Source organism: Channa argus, chromosome 16 (genome assembly GCF_033026475.1).
Source record: "Channa argus isolate prfri chromosome 16, Channa argus male v1.0, whole genome shotgun sequence".
Taxonomy (NCBI): Eukaryota; Metazoa; Chordata; class Actinopteri; order Anabantiformes; family Channidae; genus Channa; species Channa argus.
In genome coordinates, this window is record NC_090212.1 from 15293952 (window position 1) to 15315167 (window position 21216).

General features: G+C 38.9%; 2 protein-coding genes across 5 annotated transcripts; one reads left to right on the forward strand and one right to left on the reverse strand.

Moving 5' to 3' along the window:
• Positions 1-2935: 2935 nt before the first annotated feature.
• LOC137100941 (uncharacterized) lies at positions 2936-11634 on the forward strand. 3 transcript variants are annotated; one of them, XM_067478643.1, is made up of 5 exons: positions 2936-3530; positions 8173-8814; positions 9339-9669; positions 9795-9970; positions 10400-11634. In XM_067478643.1, the coding sequence occupies exons 2-5, from the start codon at positions 8189-8191 to the stop codon at positions 10629-10631; spliced, it is 1365 nt and encodes a 454-aa protein (XP_067334744.1). In that variant the 5' UTR covers positions 2936-3530; positions 8173-8188; the 3' UTR covers positions 10632-11634. The 3 variants fall into 3 exon arrangements, with proteins under 3 accessions (XP_067334744.1, XP_067334745.1, XP_067334743.1); XM_067478644.1 differs by lacking the exon at positions 2936-3530 and adding an exon at positions 3704-4234; XM_067478642.1 differs by lacking the exon at positions 2936-3530 and adding an exon at positions 4772-5081.
• Positions 11635-14170: 2536 nt separating this feature from the next.
• On the reverse strand, positions 14171-20710 carry LOC137100942 (programmed cell death protein 10). 2 transcript variants are annotated; one of them, XM_067478645.1, is made up of 8 exons: positions 20553-20710; positions 18669-18884; positions 18056-18109; positions 16420-16537; positions 16160-16286; positions 15559-15637; positions 15378-15460; positions 14171-14997 (listed from the first exon to the last, which is right to left on the reverse strand). In XM_067478645.1, exons 2-8 carry the CDS (start codon positions 18756-18758, stop codon positions 14916-14918), a joined length of 633 nt encoding a protein of 210 aa, XP_067334746.1. In that variant the 5' UTR covers positions 18759-18884; positions 20553-20710; the 3' UTR covers positions 14171-14915. The 2 variants fall into 2 exon arrangements, with proteins under 2 accessions (XP_067334746.1, XP_067334747.1); XM_067478646.1 differs by lacking the exon at positions 20553-20710 and adding an exon at positions 20321-20342.
• Between the last annotated feature and the right edge of the window lie 506 nt (positions 20711-21216).

Below are 21216 nucleotides of genomic sequence, written 5' to 3' on the forward strand. Positions count from 1 at the left end.
GTATCCTGTTAATAAAAGATGACTGTTAGCAGGATTACAAACCTCCTAAATGTTCACAGATGCAGACAAAATGCAAAACATGTCATGTTCACTGCAACACTATTTTGATTATTACTGCTATGACAAAGTGCAGTCTGTTTTATTGATACGTGGCTGAAAAAAACCCAAACAAATAAATTGCTGTATTTGTCTTTATCTCCATCCTTACTGTCAGAACACCCAACACCAGATGCCCTTTTTGCCACAACCTCTTCTGACTCAACACACTGATGGTGTTAAGATATTAAAGTAGAGTTCAAAAGGAAACCACCAATCAGAAGGAGCAGAAATTATGACTTCACTGTCTACATTTCCAAACTGTTTGGAGGCTGTTTGCACAGACCTTGAATATGTCCTGGTCATCCCGGCAACACCATAAAGCACTTTGTCAAAAATGAGCTGAATCACCTTCACTGAGACACTGTCTGAAAAAGTTCTGATTATTGCAGAGCTTTTTAATTTCACTACACAATACAGGTGTCTTTACCTTAGTGAAGGCAGGAGCGTGGGACCATGAAGGCTTTACGTGTTTCTGCCTTCATATAATGACAAATGCATATGTTTTTTTTCCTCTTTTGATGAAAGTGGTGCAAGAGCATTGAACATTTATAGTAATGGTTTGCAAAACTGTCATCCAACTGGCGTTAGACTATGAAAAACTCATAGGTCTGGTAAACTTAGTAAAGGTTTTTTCCATTACAAAATTGTATTTTCTTTTTTTCCCTTTCACCAAGTTTATCCACTTTTTCTTGGACTTGCGTTATTCATGTTTGTGTTATCATACTGAAAATAGCTTCTTAGAATTATTATTTCACTTTTTGTGTTTATTACCTGCATGAAATGCAAATTAACTTGTGGCATTGGGTTATTAAATGTTCTTAAATGTAATTTTAACACACCTTTGCAAACAATGTTATATTTTAATCTTTTATTCTCTGCTTAGTTTGATTTTTGCAATTCTTATCTCCCATAGATAGATTGTCTAAACAGAAGAAATAGAATAAGCCCTAGATATGTACATATGATATGTACATGCAGACTAAAAGATATGACAGTGAGAAACCATTAGTGTGTTGCTTTGTGAAGATATGTTACTATAAAAGTGTAATTAGAGGCAGATGTGACTTTGGGGCAAAGTGAGCCATAGTTTACTTAAGTTACTGTTGTATAAACAACAATCACTCAATGTGTCAGTCCCATAAGTACTGTACGTTATAGCCACATGACAGCTGGTGTAACATTTCTAAATTCTTGAGCTGGAGATGGAAAAGCTCTGATTATTGCAAAGATTTACATTTACATTTACATTTAGTCATTTAGCAGATGCTTTTATCCAAAGCGACTTACAAGTGAGGTACAAGGCAAGCAAGAATCTAAGTCAAGGAGAAAACATCAAAGCAAAGTCCTATCAGAAAATTGTTCACAGATCACGAGATGCAAGTGCGAGAAAGAGCAGAAAGGATTTTTTTTTTTTTTTTTTTTTTTTTTTGCGTAGGAAAATGCGGAAGAGTTCTGTTTTCAGCAGTTTTTTGAATATTGGCAGAAAGTCAGCTGAGCGTGCAGACTTTGGTAGCTCGTTCTGCTAAACAGTTTTGCTTGGTGTGTTCTGTGCGGTGCTGGAACCACCAGACGTCGTTCGTTGGCAGACCGCAGGGGGCGGGAAGGATTGAGTGAGGTGAGGTAAGCGGAAGCTGTCACGTTAACCAACGTGTGAGCAAGAGACAGAGCTTTGAACCTGATGCGAGCAGCTACAGGAAGCCAGTGTAGAGATCTAAAAAGTGGTGTGACATGGGTCTTTTTTGGCTGATCCTAAATGAGGCGAGCTGCTGCATTTTGGATCATCTGCAAGGGTTTGATTGTGGATACCGGTAACTCCATCAACAAAACGTTGCAGTAATCAAGACGAGATGTGACCAGATTTGTCACATATGATAATATGTAGTGAAATCACAAATGTATGTATGTAGTGTATGCAGACTAAAAGATATGACAGTGAGAAACCATTTGCTCTTGGTAAAGGTTCGAAAAGTAGCCCCAAAGTTCGAGGGGGGTTGAACAAAATACAAAAGTCATGTACGAGTGGCATTTTTATGAAGTAGAGTTGTATTAAACTATTTTGCTGTTTGTTTTTGTATTTCTGAGTACTTTATAAGTTAGATTTCATTGTACTGTACATATTTGTTTGTGGGTTAAATTGTTTTGTGATTGTAAATAATGAGTACTACATTTATTAAGCAGGTAAAAAAAAATCATTTATTTTTTTGAGGCAATGTTTTTTTTTTTCAAACTAATTAGCATACACATTGTCTACCAGTAGCTTTTTACTTATCTTCATGTTGACCGCATTAAATCTGATAAAATTTCTGTTATTCGGATATTACAGCAGTGTTTGATGCATATGTGACTTTGGGGCAAAGTGAGACATAGTTTACTGAAGTTACTGTTGTATAAAATAGCACTTTCAGAGTCTCCAGGTTTCTCCTCCTGTGTGCATTTTAATACCATTTTATATGGTAAATGCTCCGCGTATATAGCGCTTTTATTTAAAGCGCTTTAAAATGTTGCTTCTCATTCACCCATTCAGACACACACACTCACACACAGCGACCATGCAAGGTGGTCACCTTCATATAGTGGAGGGACAGGAATCAAACCACTGACACTGACTGCCCTCTCATTCCAGTGAGCAGAGCCAAGATGGCTTCCACAGATCACCTTCCCTCTATTGTCTTTTCAGGCACATGTAAAAGTCCATGGGCAAAACGACTAAAATAGGCATTTACAGAAGGTTACAGGACTTCACCCTTCCCGCCCTGGTGCAATGACCGTATATGTAGCACGCTGCTCTGTCCCGAGTTGTATGAGTGGGCGTGTTGAAACGTTTCTCCTGCTTTTTTTATGACATCCACTGCTCTGAGCTGAGCTGTGAACGAAACACCGTTTTCCGCGGCTTGATTCTTCTGATAGCGCACTGAAATGGAGCGGATGACGACGCATTAACACAAGAAGCCCCATCAAACGCACGATGCAGAAGAGGAAGCAATATTCTGGTTTGCCTTCAACGTCAAACAGTCCTTCTAAATAGACGAACGGTGGGAAGGTCAGACCACCCCCACATGGCTCAAAGTACTCTAACTGGGATCTACTTAAGCCACGCAGATACTTTTTTTTTCCTTTTGCAAGAAGATAAGAGGTCAAAATTCAGATTTTCTGATTTAATTTGATTTGGTTTGAGAGGGGCTGCACACTATGATCAGTAGGGTGTGAGCTGCTGAGCCTCCAAACAACAACACACTTGTGCGGCCTTCTGCGTGTTGGAAGTCGCTCCGCGCTTCGTTTACCAGTGTGAAACTGTGCGCTTTAGCCTTCAATCAAGAAATGGTAGACACGCCCACTCTGAGACAAGCCAAGGGAAGAAGCCAGAAAAGCTGTTGCTCATGAATTTCTTAATTCAAAGAGCAGCGGAAGCAGTAGCAGATGTCGGCTCTGTAGTGAGTAACTGTCTTTATTTCTTAATCCAATGTCTACACTGTTTACGCTAATTATACTAAATACTTGTAATATGTATCTACTGAGCTGGATTGAGACATAACAGCACCAATGCGTACTTCCTGTACTAACGGTAAAGCCATATCTTTTTCTCTGGCGTGCATGAGACAGACTCGATATGACTTCACGGTTATATATATTTTTTTTCCATAAATGCGCTCAAGATATTGTATTTAAACTGTGCAGGTTCAAGCTTTGCTACCAATGAGGGAGGTCGCGATCTTCCCGAGAATTATATAAAAATATTCTGTGATCCATCTTAAAATTGCATTATTTTGTTTGTTTGTTTTTTAATGAAGTAATTAATAAGAAGAGGAACTCGAATCATTGTTGCTATATATGAGGTGCACCATCAGCTGCTATTATGTTTGCCGTATTTTTTGCAAAACTGTAATAAACCACGCGATTGTGTTAATAAAGCCACATGTGAAAAACCTTTACACTTTCTGAAGGTTTGTGGGGCAGAAATTCAGTAACGCTGGCTTTAAAGCCGTGTCAGTGAGCAGCGGCACTAAATATCTTACAACTAGAATCAGGCTCCGATAGGAAACCACACCTGCTTCCGCTCTTTTTACTCCTATTATCTTGCTGCAGCGTTAAATTCTCTCTTCTCCACGCATACGCCGCCTGCCAAAGTGTATTACAGGTAATTTAATACAAATTATATATATGTATAGTAAGTAGTTTATTTCATCTCTTTGAGTTTGACTTTGCTTCAGTTTGGATTTGAATTATTGAAGTGTGACAGTACATAAATGTAGTCAAAATGTGTTTTAAACAATAGTACTTTTATACAATAATTCAATGAGCTATGACATGTTTATTATTTGCTGTAATAACTGTACCAGTAGAAATTAGGCCTGCAGTAAGCAACATGATTTGAATATAGTAAGTGAGTCAGGGACTTGATGTTAACCATCTCTAGGGCAGAGTGGACTGTATCTGTTCTACCGTTTTCTCTCTTTCACAGTGTCCTCATCTTGTCCCACATTATCTCATTTCATCTGTGCACCTCGTGAACGCCAGTTAATGGTTAATAATTAATGAAAATGCTACTGGACTTCATTAGGAAGTTCTTTGCAATGGAAAACCAAAACAAGTGTGTGTGTGTGTGTGTGTGTGTGTGTGTGTGTGTGGTGGGTGGGGGATGGGCAGGGTGTCTTTACACAAAGTGAAAGTAGGAGAAATCTGTTCGTTAGATGGTGATGACTGAGGGTGAAAATATACTTAGTTGACATCAGTTTCTTCCCTGTAATATCACGGAACCACCTTGTTGAGCAGTTATCTATAGCAAGGAACAAGATGATAAACGCCACCACAGCGTTAAATCAACAAAGGCGATAATTTAATCATAATAGAATCATACAATCATGATTGAACTTGGACACTGGACTTTTGTTATGTGTCCGGACTGTGAGTGCTGCCACACACATTGGCCGCATCCACATCTATCTGGTTTATTATCGCACATGTACGAGGCGCATGTTTTTCAGGTGACCAGTTTGTAAACCTTTTTGAATATGTACCAATAAGCTTTAGTCAGCTTGAAATTTTGTTAAATATCTTGGTAACTGAAGGTAGGAGCTGAACCTGTGACTAAACTTAATACAAAATCAGAAGAGTAAATTGTTGTTAATTATTAATTCTTGCTACGTGTTAGTTAAGCATCTGTTTGGTGTGTTTTGTTGAGAGTAGAAGACCTGTAAGTTTAGGTGTGCCGAATAATAACGAGGGATCTTTCTACAGTGTTCTCTTATCTTTAACCCATTTCACACTCTAGTGTCGGGAGCACAATAACATCACTTGGGCACAAAGTGTGACAGTAAAATTAGTTTGTTTCCCGATAGCATTTCAGATCAGTCTACGAGGGAATTTTGAAGGTTTTGCAAATGACTAAAACTAAAGATGCTAAACAAAAGGCTCATTGTGTGTCAACAAGATATGTTAGTGTTCAACAAAAGTTCCAAAACTACTACTTTGAGTTTCAACAAGGAAATAATAAATGTAATAATGTAGTACTTTCATCTGTGCTGCCCTGCGGTACCACACCCACATCTGTCATCAGAGTCAAGCTGTGTAGGTTTAAGGTGAGGAGCTTTGGGTTCTTAACTCTCCTCACCTTTAGTATGTGTGACAGTTTATAGGATGTACTCATAAGAACCAACCAACTTAGGGAAATTATATTTTACCTTGAAACACTGGTGGACGCTCGGGTACGCGTGACTCTAAAAGCAGAGTGTGGATGTTGCTTTAATTAATATAACGAGGTAATACAGAGCAAACTAAGTTGACAGTCTGCTGACTTAATTTAGCATTAGACCTGAATATGGAGACTTTTTTGGTCGTCCTGTCCTAATCATTGCATAGTTTGATTTTATTGTGTAAGCATTGTTCTTCTCTTTCTAAGTCACTGTAAGCAATGACGGAAGACATGATAACATTGTCTATATGCCACTGCCTTCAGTAAATACTGTGCAGAAACAGTTGTTTTTTTATGCTGAAGTTTTGGTTTTTACCTCTCAGACTACAGGCAGCACTACTTTGTTGGATGTTGTTGGCATTGGAGAAAACACCTGCAGACAGAATTCAGGGCAGAAATGATGTCTCTAATCCTTTGCATATTTTTAGGATGATTTTATTACTTAAACGACGCCTGCACTGATTTTGAACTTGTGCCTTATGGTTCTATTTTGGGTAGTAGATGTACATAAATGACATCAAACTTCCGTCTGATTTGTAGCAGAAAAATTCCCCCAGATGACATCACTTGGAGGACCCTTTAGTTCAGATTAGGTTAACTTGTTGCTCATACTATAGACTTTGTAATCGTGGTCAACCTGCTTTTCCACCTTTTCCAGCTGAACTTTTACAAATATTTTATTATGGGATGTCAGAGAGAATATTTCAAGCATGAATGTACATTTAGACTAAACTAAAGCCATAGAGAGCAAGTTGAAATTTGGTGAAGTTGCCCTGTAATAATCTTAGGAACACTGGTTATTTAACTAGCTGGAGCTCTGTCACTAGCCACTTGAAATGTATAAAGCTTTTCCTAAAATGACTGGTTTTGAGTTACAGACTATTGACTATTTCCTCTTGTGTGTTGTCCATCTCCCGCATGCACAGAAAATTTATTCTCATTTTGAACATCAAGCTAGACTTGAAAAACCTGCTTAAACAACAATCAATGTCCAATTGTATTGTCAGGATGGAAAAAAACAACCTGCATTCTTGTTTATGCTCCTAACCACAAAACCAGAGATCCTAGATTAAGCCTAGTTGGCAAACATTAATGCTGTACACTAGATTCCCATAATAATTTGTTCTGTGTGAGTTGGCCAACTGATCCTGTCAAGCTCTGGTTCTTCAAATTCACTTCCTGTTCTGGGCTTTTATTTTGTACCCCTTTCCTCACATCTAGTTCCCAGTTCACCACTCATCACCGTTCACAATTGTTTACACCTGTTCCCCACCTTTTTTAACGCAGCTCTCACCTCAGTTCCTGTCAGACCATTGCCTTTGCTATCCATGCAGCAGCCTGCCTTCTGGTTTGGGTCTCATGGTATTTGGACTCTGTTACCTGTTTATCTTGGGTTGCTGTGTGGTCTTTATTTTAGCTCTGGGGCACGGTTTAATTTGTTAGCTGTATGTGACCTGGTTCATTTTTGTGATATCGATTCCCCACCTGCTGTGTTTGTACGCACCCTTTTAGTTTCCAGACTGTCCTGTGATGCCTTTTTAGATTCTATGTTTGTACTATATCTGTTCTATCCGTGCCGACCTTTAAGTTTGCCTCCCTTTTCTCTATTATTCCTTCTGTTATTATTCCTTCCTTGTGTTTCTATCTAGCTACCACAGTTACTTTTGCCCCGTCTTGTAATTAGTACTCTCCTGGTTTGTGTTTTCTTAGTAATTTATATAGAACTCTTACGCTCAAGTCTGCATTTTGTCGTCCGTGTTGGAGTGATTTTTCGTTTTCCTCTTTTTATATTCTGTAATAAGTTAGTTTATATCTCACGCCCTCTTTTCTTTGGTTTGTCAACCTTGTCTACTGCATCTCTTAGTTTTTGTATATGTGTTCACACTTGTAACCTAACTCAGTTTTAACTAGCCCTGGTCCACCGTCATATGTTGTGTTGGAGTGCTTTATCACTGATCCCAGCTCCTGTGGTCATATTCTGGTATTTTAGTTTGTTGTTTAATACCCTGGTTTGTGTTCTGTATGTACTGCCTGTCAGCCAAGTCTCTGTTTCTTATTCCTCCATTATTAATAATGTTCATCCTTCTCACCGTGTTACTTTTGGGGCCATACACAAAGCCCTGACAGATCCCAAAGGTGCTGTTCAGGGCCAATTAGATCTGCTTGTGTTACTTGATGACATGTCATGTCTCTTCAGAAAAGCTTCATCAGTTCTCCCTAACTGGCTCAGAGAGGCAGGAATATAAACTCAGTTGAGTTGATGGGTTGGTAATTTGATGGTCACCTGGTAAAAATACTGTTGTGACAACACATACAGGCTTTACTTATCACTGTTGTCCTCGGTCCTCCAATGTTTAATCTCTTTGATTTCTAATCTGCCTAAGGTTGGGAATCCATCTCATGTCTGCCTGGATGGAGAAGGGAAATCTATCCACATGGAAGGTCATCATCTGCCTTCTCTTCAGTACTACTGTGGTTGTCTTTTTCTTCATCAACTCTGTGGGAACACCCAGGAGTAATAGGTCGATTCCAAAGCCACGTGGGGCTCAAAAGACTTGTCCCTATCAGGTGTCTGAGCAGACCATCACCCCACTCAACAACACAAAGCATTTTCTGGTGTCGGCCTACATGGACCAGAGAGTGAATGGGTTCAGTATACGGATCATTGGCATATTTAAGAGAGACTCCATTGAAACCCTTCACTGTGTTTTCTGCTGTGAAGGCCACTTATCCACTACAACAACTCCAACAACAATTTTACCTCACTCAGACCACTTTGGTTTTCCCTTTGGCACTACAGATGTCATGTGTCAAATTCCTGAAAACTGCAATGCTATACATGTTACGCTTGTGACTGTGCCAGACAAAGTAATGGGATTTAACCCAATTTGGCTTCCAATAAAAAACAAAAAGATTAATGGGAATGAGGGAAACAAGCCTCAGTTTGACTTCACAGTCTGCATCTCCAACATGTTTGGCAAGTACAACAATGTGCTTCAGTTTGTACAGACCATGGAGATTTACAGGTCAGTAGGCAAACACTTCACACACAATTGACAGAATCACCTTTTCTTTGACACAGACATCAGCCACATAGACTGGTGCAATACAACCTCAGGTTCAGGCAAATGAAACTAGGAAAGTGTGACAGTAAGCAAAATCGAGAGAATGTGAAGAGGTTGGAAAAAAGACTTAAATTCAAACCAGTATAGTGTACATGTGTGATCCCAGTGGGCTTGAAAGAGGTCAAGAACCCTCTGCTAGATCACAAGGAAATTATCTTCGAAGGCTCTGTTCCTCTAAACTCTAAAGTGAGCCATATCAACTTTAAAGGTGATAGTCAAAAAATTGGATTTGAAATTGGTTTCCTCAACTTTAATATAATGAAGGCAGAACTCAGAGATGAAGGTGAGATGAAACAAAAACTGTCTACATGGTGAGATGCCAGAGTTTAATGCGAAAACATGTTTGGTCTTTTGTAAATGTAAATATTTTTAAATTCTTTTGCTAAACTGTGTAATCATCTAAGCTTTCAGTCATCTTGCTCCAGGTTGCTGGGTGTGAACAGGGTGGTGATCTATAAGACCAGCAGTGGTCCGGACCTCGACCGCCTGTTGCGGAGCTACAGTAAGGAGGGCTTCTTGGAGGTGGTTCCTTGGCCCATTGATCAGTATCTGAAGCCGTCTTCTGGCTGGCTCTTCTCACAGTACGGAGGGGATTTGCACTACTTTGGCCAGCTGACTACACTCAATGAGTGCATTTACAGATACATGGATCGGTCGCGCTATATGCTGCTGAACGACCTAGATGAGATTATAATGCCATACCAACACAACAACCTGATGAGCCTGATGGACATGCTCCAACAGCAACATCCAAATGTAGGTCATTGTGGGTGTGCAATTGAGAAAGGCAAAGATCAATTACCAAATTTCATATTATAGTCATATTTAAAAATGTAATTCTACATTCTCTCTTCCTCCTCCTTGTGTATTACCTTCTGTAGACAGGGGTGTTCATGATTGAAAACCACATTTTCCCCAAGAAACACTTTGAACCAAGTGGGAAGTTTCACCTGCCTCAGTGGAACAAGGTGCCAGGGATTAATATTTTAGAGCACATCTACAGGGAGGACCCCGACAGAAACGTGTATCACCCTCACAAGATGATAGTTCAACCAAAGTAAGCTGAAATCTGCACCCTGAACAAACACCATGTCTTTTCCCTCAGATTTTAAATCTGAATTCTCACTACAAAATAAAGTCAGAATTCTGACTCAAATAGCTCAAATTAGTTTTTCACATTGTCCCTAATCCTTCTGTGTACTAACAAAACAAACTAAGCTCATTTATAGTTTTCGCAAAGTTTATTGTTTTCTATGTTTATGCGTCACAAACAATGCCCCACTAAGGTGCCAAGACACTGGACTCCCCATGACACAACTAGTTATCATTTTCTATTACAAAGTCAACAAGACTCAAAGCTGAAGCCCTACAATGAATTTAAAATTCTAAACAAGACTTACTTGTTTGCACAAGCTCCAAATTTGTCATGACTCTCAAAAAAAGACGCCTGCTTAACTTTTTTTTTTTTTTTTTCTGTGCTTTACAGGATGGTGGAGCAAACGTCAGTACATGAGGTACTGAAGTATTCTGGACCATTGTATAAGGTTCCACCAGAGGTTTGTCGGATTATTCACGTCCGTGTGGCTTTGCGGGGCTCGTTAACACTTGAACAGCTCAATGTGGACAAACGACTGTGGGACTTCCAGGAAAAGCTGATCTCCAAAACAGACGAGGTGCTGAAAAGCGTGGAGCTGCTGGGATCAGAAGGGCAGAGCTGATGGAGAAGATGGACACAGTCAGCATCTAGCGATTGCTTCTTGTTGATCCCCTTTTTCTGTTCTGTTTCTAATTTGCTGAGGTACACTCAAGATTGGACAAGTTTTAAATACTGAGTTCTGTGTTATTTAAAAGTGAGAAACTAGTTATAGCATCAAATCCTTCCACTGCACTTTAACCCCGAGTTTTTGAATACTTAAACTAGTAATTTCAAGCCTCCACACTAGATTTATCTCAGGTCAAAGTGAAACCAGAACCACTTCTGAACCTCTTCTGCTGTGCAGGGAATGATGACCAAGAATGTACAGTCATGTTATCAGCTCTGTGAAGCTCTACTTGACTCAAGCTACTTGTCCTCCTTAATGATTAAGGGGTGTAGCTTTAGTACAAGTGGATTGAAACATTTATGCAACTCCCAAAAGCGGTTTAAAAAAAAAAAAAAAGGGATATTCAGTGGCAGCAACCATAAAATGAAATTTAAGTGTGAGTTGGCTTCAGGTGCACTAAAAACTTATTGGAGGAAAGCAATTGATATCATGAGTAATTTGCACTTTGTTAAATTAAAGCTAAACTTAAGCTGCATTGGTTAATTTATTGGCCACATACTGTGGTGTGTGTGTGTAGCTATGTCACATGCTCCAAACACTTCACTGACTTATCAGCATGTACCTGTGTTTGACCCTTGTCAGCTGCAGTTTGGGAAACGGATCAGATTTGTTGGCATGAACAGTTAACTATAGGACCAAAAACACTGTAGAGTTGAACTGAATATCTGGTGTGGGGTAGAAATATTCTGTAGATCAGTATAAACTCTTCACATTACAAGTGTTAATATAAAGGTATTGCTTTTAGCAGGTTTAACCATTTACAGGTTAAAAGTTTACAGCTTTGGGGATGAATCATCAGGTCATATTTTGCAAATATACTTTGCATTTTGTAAATAATATTAATGCATTTTAATATTTGTAAATCTTTTAAATAAAGATTTTTCTACATGTTTAATAACCCAATTTCCTTCACCTTAAAAATATAGTTTCTTCTTACTGTGGAGAGGTGCTGCCTCTCCAAAGAACAGCAGCACAGTTATTCGCTTCTAAAGGTGTTTGGGGCAGGCTCACCTAGCTTACTAATCAGACCCTGTGTTGCACGCAAAGCAAAGTGCTTCAGTAAACTTTGATCTCAAAAATAAAGTGGGGACAAGTTCAGGTTTTTCCCAAATATTTATGCTATTTAAATACACCAGGTAGGAATACTGGTAACTCAAAGTCCCTCACTGCAAATGCCTCTTTTAGGAACTCCTTCATACAGCTTTTATAAAAAGAGGAAGCTTCAACAGGTTTTGTAAGATAAAGTTTACAAAATACACAGGAGTTGCTTTAAGGGGGATACATTAGCAAGTGACGCATATCTCCTTTGTTTGACCTGCTCATGTGTTAACAGGTCTCACAGCATTAAGACACACACACACACACACACACACACACACACACACTTCTCTATTCATGTAACCCAACGCTGAAGGTGTTACGTTCACCTGGCTCCCAGTGATTAAATGTGTATACAGTATTGTTCAAAGTAATAGCAGTACGATGTGACTAACCAGAATAATCCCGGTTTTTAGTATATTTTTTATTGCTACGTGGCAAATAAGTTCCCAGTAGGTGCAGTACATTCTCAGAAAACAAAAACCCAGAATTCATGATATACACGTTCTTAAGGATGTGCAATTGGGCAATTAGTTGAAAGGGGTGTGTTCAAAAAAATAGCAGTGTCTGCCGTTGACTACAACTCAAAACTATTTTGTACAAACGTCTTTGTTTCTAAGATTTAGCATCCTGTGAATCACTAATATTTAGTTGTATGACCACAGCTTTTTAAAACTGCTTCACATCTGTGTGGCATGGAGTCAACCAACTTGTGGCACCTCTCAGCTGTTATTCCACTCCATGATTCTTTAACAACATTCCACAATTCATTTACATTTCTTGGTTTTGCTTCAGAAACAGCATTTTTGATATCAGCCCACAAGTTTTCGATTGGATTATGGTCCGGGGATTGGGTTGGCCACTCCATAACACTCATTTTGTTGGTTTGGAACAAAGACTTTGCTCATTTACTAGTGTGTCTGGGGTCATTGTCTTGTTCAAACAACCATTTCAAGGGCATGTCCTCTTCAGCATAAGGCATCATGACCTTTTCAATTATTTGGACATATGCAAACTGATCCATGATCCCTGGTATGCGATAAATACGCCCAACACCATAGTAGGAGAAACATGCTCATATCATGATGCACCACCATGCTTCACTGTCTTCACTGTGTACTGTGGCTTGAATTCAGAGTTTGGGGGTCATCTCACAAACTGTCTGGCCCTCGGACCCAAAAAGAACAATTTTACTCTGATCAGTCCACAAAATGTTCCTCCTTTTCTCTTTAGCCCAGTTGATGTGTTCTTTGGCAGATTGTAACCTCTTCTGCACGTCTGTTTTTTAACAGAGGGACTTTGCGGGGGATTCTTGAAAATAGATTAGCATCACACAGACGTCTTCTGTCACAGTATTTACAGGTAACTCCAGACTGTCTGTGATCATCCTGGAGCTGATCATTGGCTTCTGATATGGCTACTTTGCATACTTTGAGGAGGTGATGCTTTTTACCTAGATACAGTGCATTTACTTATCAGTGTATGTTTATGGGGCAGCAATGCTAGTGTTCTATTCCAGCAAGGTCCCACTACACAGGAAGACTAAGCCTCATTCATTGTGAAACTATTCTGGAGCCTTTCAGAGCCTTGAGACATTTTTGCTTTGCCTGCATGTTGTTTCTGGGCAACACAGGAACTATTTTTCTAGTGCAGTGTTCAACAGTGCAGCATCCAGGACATAACTTCTAACAGAGGAAGCATATTGTCTTTGAGATAAAGGACTTTTGTTTACATAAGAAAACTTTCCAAAGACATGTTTTACAAGGGTGTTTTCCACCATTTGGGTATTTAGCATTTGATGCATCTGGTCGTAACTAAATACATTTTCCCAAGTACTGCACTTCAGTACAACTTTTAGATCAATTTAACTTTAGTCCTTCACCATGTCCAGTGGTGCTTAAAACATTTCACTTTTGACACACTGAATTTGTTTGTGACTCAGACAGACTGACACTCAGAGAAAAAGACTTTAGGCAATCAACTGCATTTTAACTTCGATAGTGAGTTTGTTACTATGTAAAATAAGACAAACTGTCATTTGTGACTCCAACAATGTCATAGAGGTGCAATACTAAATAAGTGGATTGTGCTTTATTCAAAAAGCTGTGAGTAACAACTCTGGTGACTAATTAAAATTTCATTCCTTTTCATGTTTTCCAACACACACACAGGTTATTAAGAAAGTGTGTTTTCTGTATATCCACCACCAAAGAAATGAGGGCAAGTCTCACAAACTCTAAAATGCTCTCACATACAGATCAAATGTTTTCCATTCCCTTAAGAAAAGAAGTTACGCTCAGACATATTGCACTCGGACACATTTAAAAAATCCATCATCATTTGGAAACTATTTATTGAACATTTGCAACCAGATATCAGTTAAATACAGAACTTTCATTTCTCTCTCTACATCCCCCAACAACAGGGACTGGCTTCACTTCATCACACTCAGAGGAGGGAATGTTACAGGACTTAGTAAGGCGCACGCTGTGCTCGTAGTCATTTGGCTTTCTGTCTTCTGATAAGAGAAATTAAATCTGAGATCTATCTTTTCAATGTTCAACACTGCTTTCTCTCCTCGCTGCTATTTCATCAGTGGTCAGTTGCTCGCATACAGGCCATGGTGAAATGACACAATAGGAGGCAAGGAGAGAAACCCAGTATAGACAACTGAGAGACACATCCACTGAATGTGGTCTCTTTTATAGCCATGATTGAAAAGCTAAAAGTAACATGATCAAAATTAATATATTAAAAAATGGCAATTAGTCTTTAATAAACACCTCGCCTCATCACCTACTCCCAAGAAGACCAGGGTTATAAATTAAAACTGTCCAAATAAAATCAATCAACCAAGACTTTGGGCCCATTCAGTTCCATTACAAGACTGGAAAATCCTCTTTGAAAAAACAAATGGCACTTTTCAGTCTCCTGAACTGGAATCTTGACTCTCGACTCCAATGGAATCAACCCCCAACCCTAAAATCAACTCTTTCTAATTTACATAAATGGGTCAGGCAAGCTTCCACAATTCTAGTAGTTGCTCCCCATAACACAGGGGCACCCTGTGGTCTCTGAGGGCTAGGCCACAGTTTTGAAGGTCTGCAGTATGAGGTTGGTTTGGTGGATGAGCCGGTTTGCACTGATGAAGACATTTATTGCCCTAGGAACAAAGAATATTACAACTTGAGACATCAGACATCACTCTGCTTTAAGCTACAAGACAGGACTGATGCCACTCAATTGACTTTACTACAAATGTTGCTTGCTTGTTCACAGGTCAAATGTAAAAACAGTCTAGATTACACTGTAAACTGTCTGACCAACTTCAAAAAAGAAAAAACAAAACAACAAACTTTGGTCAAAAAGAAAAAAAAATGGCTTGATGTTTTGCTCAATGTTTTTTTTAACATTTGCCTTTTACAATTTTGACAACTTGCAACAGCAAAATGTGCCATAGTTAAGTTACATATGTGTAGTTTTCTACTCCCAAACACGCCAAACAAACGAGAGCAACATTCGCAGTATTTTGGTTGTACTTACTTTCCATCTTTGAAGTATGTTTTGAGAGTATCGCTGAAGCTTTTGGAGTATTTCACAAACTCCTTTTTCTGGTGCTCCAGAGCCTTGACAGGAAGAGAATGAACACAGCAACATTTAAGTTTAAACAAAATGAGCAATGTGGCAAGAGGTTGTGTCTCTGAGGGAGTGAGTGATTACTCACTCTGCGATTCTGGTACTGATATTTCTTAATGACATTGTTGACTGTGTCCAGAAGTTCTTTTATGGCGCTGGCTATGTCTCTGTAAAAAAACAAAAGTGAGAACACGGGAATGCACACCAGAAACTCAACCAATAGGTGCAACAGTCAATTTAAGTTATACTTGTACACAATGATTGTTTGACCATTGTAATATTTGCTCTATCTGCATACATCTAATTCACGGTATTGTAGCCGTGTATCGACTTTATGGCGCCTAGAAACTGCATTTGTGGTTTATCTGTCACCATTACTAGCTCTGTACACATGTCAGCTTGCACAATTTGACACTTCTGAAACGGTCTCAAGATAAAACAATGGCGTAATAGCACTTCCTTTTCACGGAACTGCACAAGGTCACAAAGCCTGTTTGTACAGTGTGTAGGCTGTAGGCACAAAGCAGTCTGGAACAGTATTAAGACATGTTCTTGTTCTGAGCCTGTCTAGGTCACTGATAAACTCCATTCAGCATAAAGATCTTTGTTTTCCATTAGGCTACACGTGACTGAACAGAAGTCGTCGCATTTAGCTCAAAACTGCTGTGCGTGTGTATATTCGCACTCACTTGATAGTCTGTAGGAAGCGTACTCTGTCATTGATCTCATCTGGGATTTTGCTGAGGATGTGCTTTAGAGCTCTGGCTTTCTCATTTAGGTCCTGGAACTCCTGCTCAGGTCGGTCAATCATAAACTCTGCAAGAAAAAGTATTGAAGCGCAATCTCAACAAGTTGATTACTTGCATAAATCGAATGGAAGCCAATAGCACACTTGTGATGGGCATGCAAATCCATCACCTGAAAACCTGAAACGTATCCCCAGACTCACCTTCCACATCATCAGCTGCCATGCGCAGTAGGGATTCAGTAAAGTTGATTTGGACATTTTTTTTCTCCAAGATCTTCATTATTATGTCCTGAGTCAGACCAGGGTTCTCCCTCTCAGCCTGACAAAAAAGGAGCCAAGTTAGAACAATGAGGTACAGCACATTTTGAGGATGCTGATAGGGCCTACAGGGGATAACACACAAACATTTTATTTAATGTCAGATGTTTGCTCCGAGAGGTTACGGAGCAGGAATGCACAAAATCCTGTTTGTCTGAGAAATTTAAATTTGAATACAGATAAGAATACAATAAGAAGTAGTGGTAATGGAGAGACCAATCAGTGAAACACGTGGATAAAAGACCTTTAGATCTCACAGTAAAACAGCAGTAAGGTGAGTCTCTCTCCCTTTGGTCCTTCTCCAACATTTATTTTTTCATGTGTGCACAGAGTGAACACTTCAGTTTATCAGCAGCAGTATAGAAATAATATATGGCCAGTGTAAAAATTAAAGGAGGCACTGATTTCCTGACTCTCTCCACTGTCCACTATTCAATAAATGCGTATAATGGGCCAAAAAACAACTAAAAAATAAAAATCAAATAAACACATTACACCAATATAGATAAAAGGTGCGTTTCACTTTATAGTGATGTGGTAATTTTTAGGTTCAGACTCTGATTCAGCTGAGGTAATTCACGTCAACATCAATCACATGCATGGAAGTGCTCGAGCATCTATACAATGAGAATAACATGTGAACAATGTGAAGACCAAATGAAAAACGTAAATAAAATATTAATTTTACATTGCCCTTATGCTAGAATTGTATTTTCAACAACAGAGCAATATTTAGACACAAAACATGCTCTTTGTATTGCATGTTTATTCTTCTTAAACCTGGCTCAGAAGGCGCAAGACAAAAATAAATAAATACCTTTTTTCCTTTTCTTTTACACAGCACTGTATAGCTTTTTGACTGGACTTTGTTTTACAAGTGAAAATGAGGCATGGAGTTCAACACATCTTGAAAACATAATTAGAAATACACTACAGGAAAATAAACCTTAAGAACATTAAATACATTTACATTTATTTGCAAGTTGATTTTTTTGTATCAAAAATTGGCTTTAATAGCACTGTTTTACAGCAACTAAAGTTCTGAGAATACGACATCACTAAAATGATAAGATAAGATGATCAGCTTTACCAGATCATCTGCACAGCAATATTTGTGGACATAACATAAAGTGATGCATCATCACATCACGTATACTCCAAAGAAACCCGAGATAACGATGGCAAGTGCAGAGTCACAGTTGAACAGATGTTAACAACTACAGACAATCTGAATTGTAATTTTACAGTGAGAATATCGGGAGACTTTTTAGAAGTTAATGTGATCATCCAACCTCATGACTGTTATGATAATTAAATTGTAGTTATTGTATTGAGTACTGTTTTCATTACACATTTCTATAACCTCAAATTTAGTGACATTTGTAGCAGCCTCATTGCTATGTCAAGCTGTTCCAACAACAGCCACAGACAATGTTTTTACATTACCTCCAGTGTGTACAAGGAGCAAAACCTTTGGTGGATTACTGGTAAGAGACAAAATGTCCAATAAATACACTACCTTTATGAAGGCTGCTCTAAGCGTCTGAGCTGCTGATAGGTTGATCCTCTCCAGCTAATGGGAAAAAAGGACACACAATGTCACTTCCAGATACAGTCACATAACCTGTTGTATAACCTAGCATCTACGTTAAGATTTAACTGATAGAACTGTTGTTCTCACACAGAAGATTAAAAAACACATGGTAAACAGCTCAAAAATCTGTTTTGCATTCCTGATTTTCAAGTTGAGCAACAATTAGACTACCTTTTTGGGTTTTTAACATTTACTCTAGTGGCTCTTTTGGTTATCAGAAAAATTATTTTCTACAGTCTACTATGAACATAACAGGCAGCCTCAGGGTGTGCCCATCTCTCACCCAGTGATAGCTGAGACTGGGTGCAACATCAGCGTTATCTTTAACAGGATAAATGGTGGATAATTGATGAATATTATGAATAAAAATCGTATTGTATAATGTTTTGCTGCTTTTGTAATTGTTTCTTCACACTTAAAACACATTCATCTTCTGGCTATTGAAAGGGCCAACTCCCACCTCTTTGAACAGGATTTGTCAATCTAATGACTAAACCAAGACATTCTATGTACAAAAGGTGATGACAGCATGTTTTACCTCATTGAAAACAGGGTACATCACAGTGTAGAGCGTCATGGATACCATGGAGTTTGTCTCCGCTTCATTCTTCATCTCCTCCATTGTCATCCTCCAGGGAGGAGCAGCTCTTGGGGAAATTGGCAAGGTGGAAACTGGAGCTCACACACACTCACACATACACTCACCCACTCACACACACACTAAAAACCACACAATGTCCAGAGTGACAAGAGTCTAGAAAATAAAAGAGAAAAACAAAGTATTTATAAATTGATGTTTGCTATATTCTGTTTAGTTTTTGTTTTTTATATCGCAAGAGAGTTAGGATCTAGGTAGTATCGTATATGTCAAGAAGAATCTCTGGTAGTTATTTGTAGGGGTGGTGAATGTAATGCATAGCTTACTGTCTTTTAGTGTGACCAACCCACAAATACAGTTTTATTTCCCCTTCATCAGATTCAATAGAACATTATTTATTTCACCTATAAGTAGCTTTCCTTCCGCCAGAGTTGACTGCAAAATAATGGCACATCAATCCCTGGCCCAATGTTACATTACATACAAAGTATTTTTTTCCAATTAGGACCTTACAGTGAGATGTAAAGAATTTTAATTTAGCGGATCAGTGGTATCAGATCAGTACTTGATAACATTGACTGTGAAAGCTGTGTACTAGTGCTAGGAGAGGAAAACATTCTGATCAACATTTTTTAAACTTGTCAACACTTTTCAATTGGAAAACTGTGACAGTACAGCTTTATGATCAAGATTCATTAATCTATCTAACGTGCATTTCCATTCTGCAACTAATGAGTATCTCTGTACTGATTTATCACCAATTATTTTAAAAGAATTAAATTGTTTCTTTTGTCTATACGTGAGATGTGAAGTATTAAAACCTTCAAATGTCTTCATCATTCTAACTAACAAACTAATACTCTTCATTAGCTGTTCATACTTGGGAAGCAAGAAAAAGTAAACGATCCATATGTAAAACTACGACCTTAAAACTGAATCTATGGCACTGTTACTAAAATTATTTAAATGCGAGGATAGTTGCTGTTTCTATTTTCTTGTTACTTATTAGTCACCAAGCATACAGATATACTGATCGATGCCATTTATCCAATTGATACCAGTACAGCAAGATGAAAATCATTAACTGGAGGGGAGTAGAGTACTGGTATGTTACCTGGCTGCCTACATTGCTCACAATGTCATAGAACAGCAACTTAGATGTATAATAAGTTCATAAGCGAACAGGGGAGCACTCATGACAACCAAGACCTCCTTTCCTATTTCCTAGAAGCTTTCATATATGTCCTAGTTTGGATGAAGGAACAAGGGATGAAGGAAGTGTGACTCATTTCTTAGTTAACTGCATAGTAACGTTAAACATTTGGGTGTTCGGCTAGCTTTAAAAAACTCCCCGTAACCTGTCCAAGGACTCAAATCTTTTTGCAGATATACAATAACATCACTGACTGTTATCCACAGTATGTCATGCGAAGGCTGGCTAACTGTCAAGCTAAACTGCTAGCAAACTGAAAGTGGCTAGGTTAGGCCAAGCTAACCGGGTACAGTTAGCAAAGGCGCGAATATAACGCTAAGTTAGATTTGCTGTTTCAGTTACAATAACAGACTACTAAAACGTAATGTCAAAACTATACCTGACTGGGCAAAGTCACACATTTATCGCGATGTATCCCTAAAGAGATCCAACGGAGGCCTAGCCGAATGCATCAGTGTTAGCGAACTGCTAGCAATGAACAACGTAGCTTAAAAGCTAGCTGCAGGAAATTGCAGATTTGTACTTTCTGAAGAGCTTAAATACGCCAACACAATATCTTAGCGCAAATGAGTAAGTCGGTATATGCGTGTCAAATATGTCCTTGTATCTACCTTTGGTCTGACTTCTTATATGAGCCGGTTACGCCGTCGAATAGGTTTTAGCTGCTCTGTTTTCTTTACAACTTAAGGCGGAAGTTTTTTAGGACTGGCCTAAGCGACATCTTCCGGACAATTGCTACGTAAACGCACGCCCTCCAATCAGAAGGCGGGTGGATGGAGCGCTGTGGGCCATGTACTGACTCAGTGTGGCAACGATCACAAAGACAGAGTGTGCTGCTAGCTGAACTGTCAATAGAGGGAGTCACAGATCACTCGATGACATCAATTCTCGGCACGCAGGACTGGAAGGCAATAAAAGCTGTTATACATTTCTCCACGATATCAGACTTTACCTAAGGCTTCACTGAGGGTGAGGGTTGCATGGGTCCATGCCCAGGGAAGGTGAATGGGATGGGGGTGGTGGGAAGTGGAAGCAGCCATTAAACTTGGCGCCGAAGTCGGCACCGATTAGCAAAAAGAACACAATCAACTATGGGGAAGTCGTTTTTTTTATTTTTTAAACTTTATAATATGACTCAGGACATTATTTTAGGAGGTGATAATACGAATAAAAATCATTCAGTCTGCTGCAACTAAGAACTAACTAAATAAATAAACTAAATAAATGTCCCTATGGTGGAGTGAGTACTATAATTTTGCAATCTGGAAAATTCCA

What these genes read in the sequence shown, in the direction of transcription:
- LOC137100942 (XM_067478645.1), bottom strand. Translation starts at nt 18,758, where the DNA reads ATGACAATGGAGGAGATGAAGAATGAAGCGGAGACAAACTCCATGGTA. An exon ending in TTAGAGCAGCCTTCATAAAG is followed by an intron (nt 16,538 to 18,055) that starts GTAGTGTATTTA and finishes CTTTTTTGTCAG; the next exon opens with GCTGAGAGGGAGAACCCTGG. An exon ending in ATCAGTACCAGAATCGCAGA is followed by an intron (nt 15,461 to 15,558) that starts GTGAGTAATCAC and finishes CTTCCTGTCAAG; the next exon opens with GCTCTGGAGCACCAGAAAAA.
- LOC137100941 (XM_067478642.1), top strand. An exon ending in TCCAACAGCAACATCCAAAT is followed by an intron (nt 9,670 to 9,794) that starts GTAGGTCATTGT and finishes TACCTTCTGTAG; the next exon opens with ACAGGGGTGTTCATGATTGA. An exon ending in AAGATGATAGTTCAACCAAA is followed by an intron (nt 9,971 to 10,399) that starts GTAAGCTGAAAT and finishes TGTGCTTTACAG; the next exon opens with GATGGTGGAGCAAACGTCAG.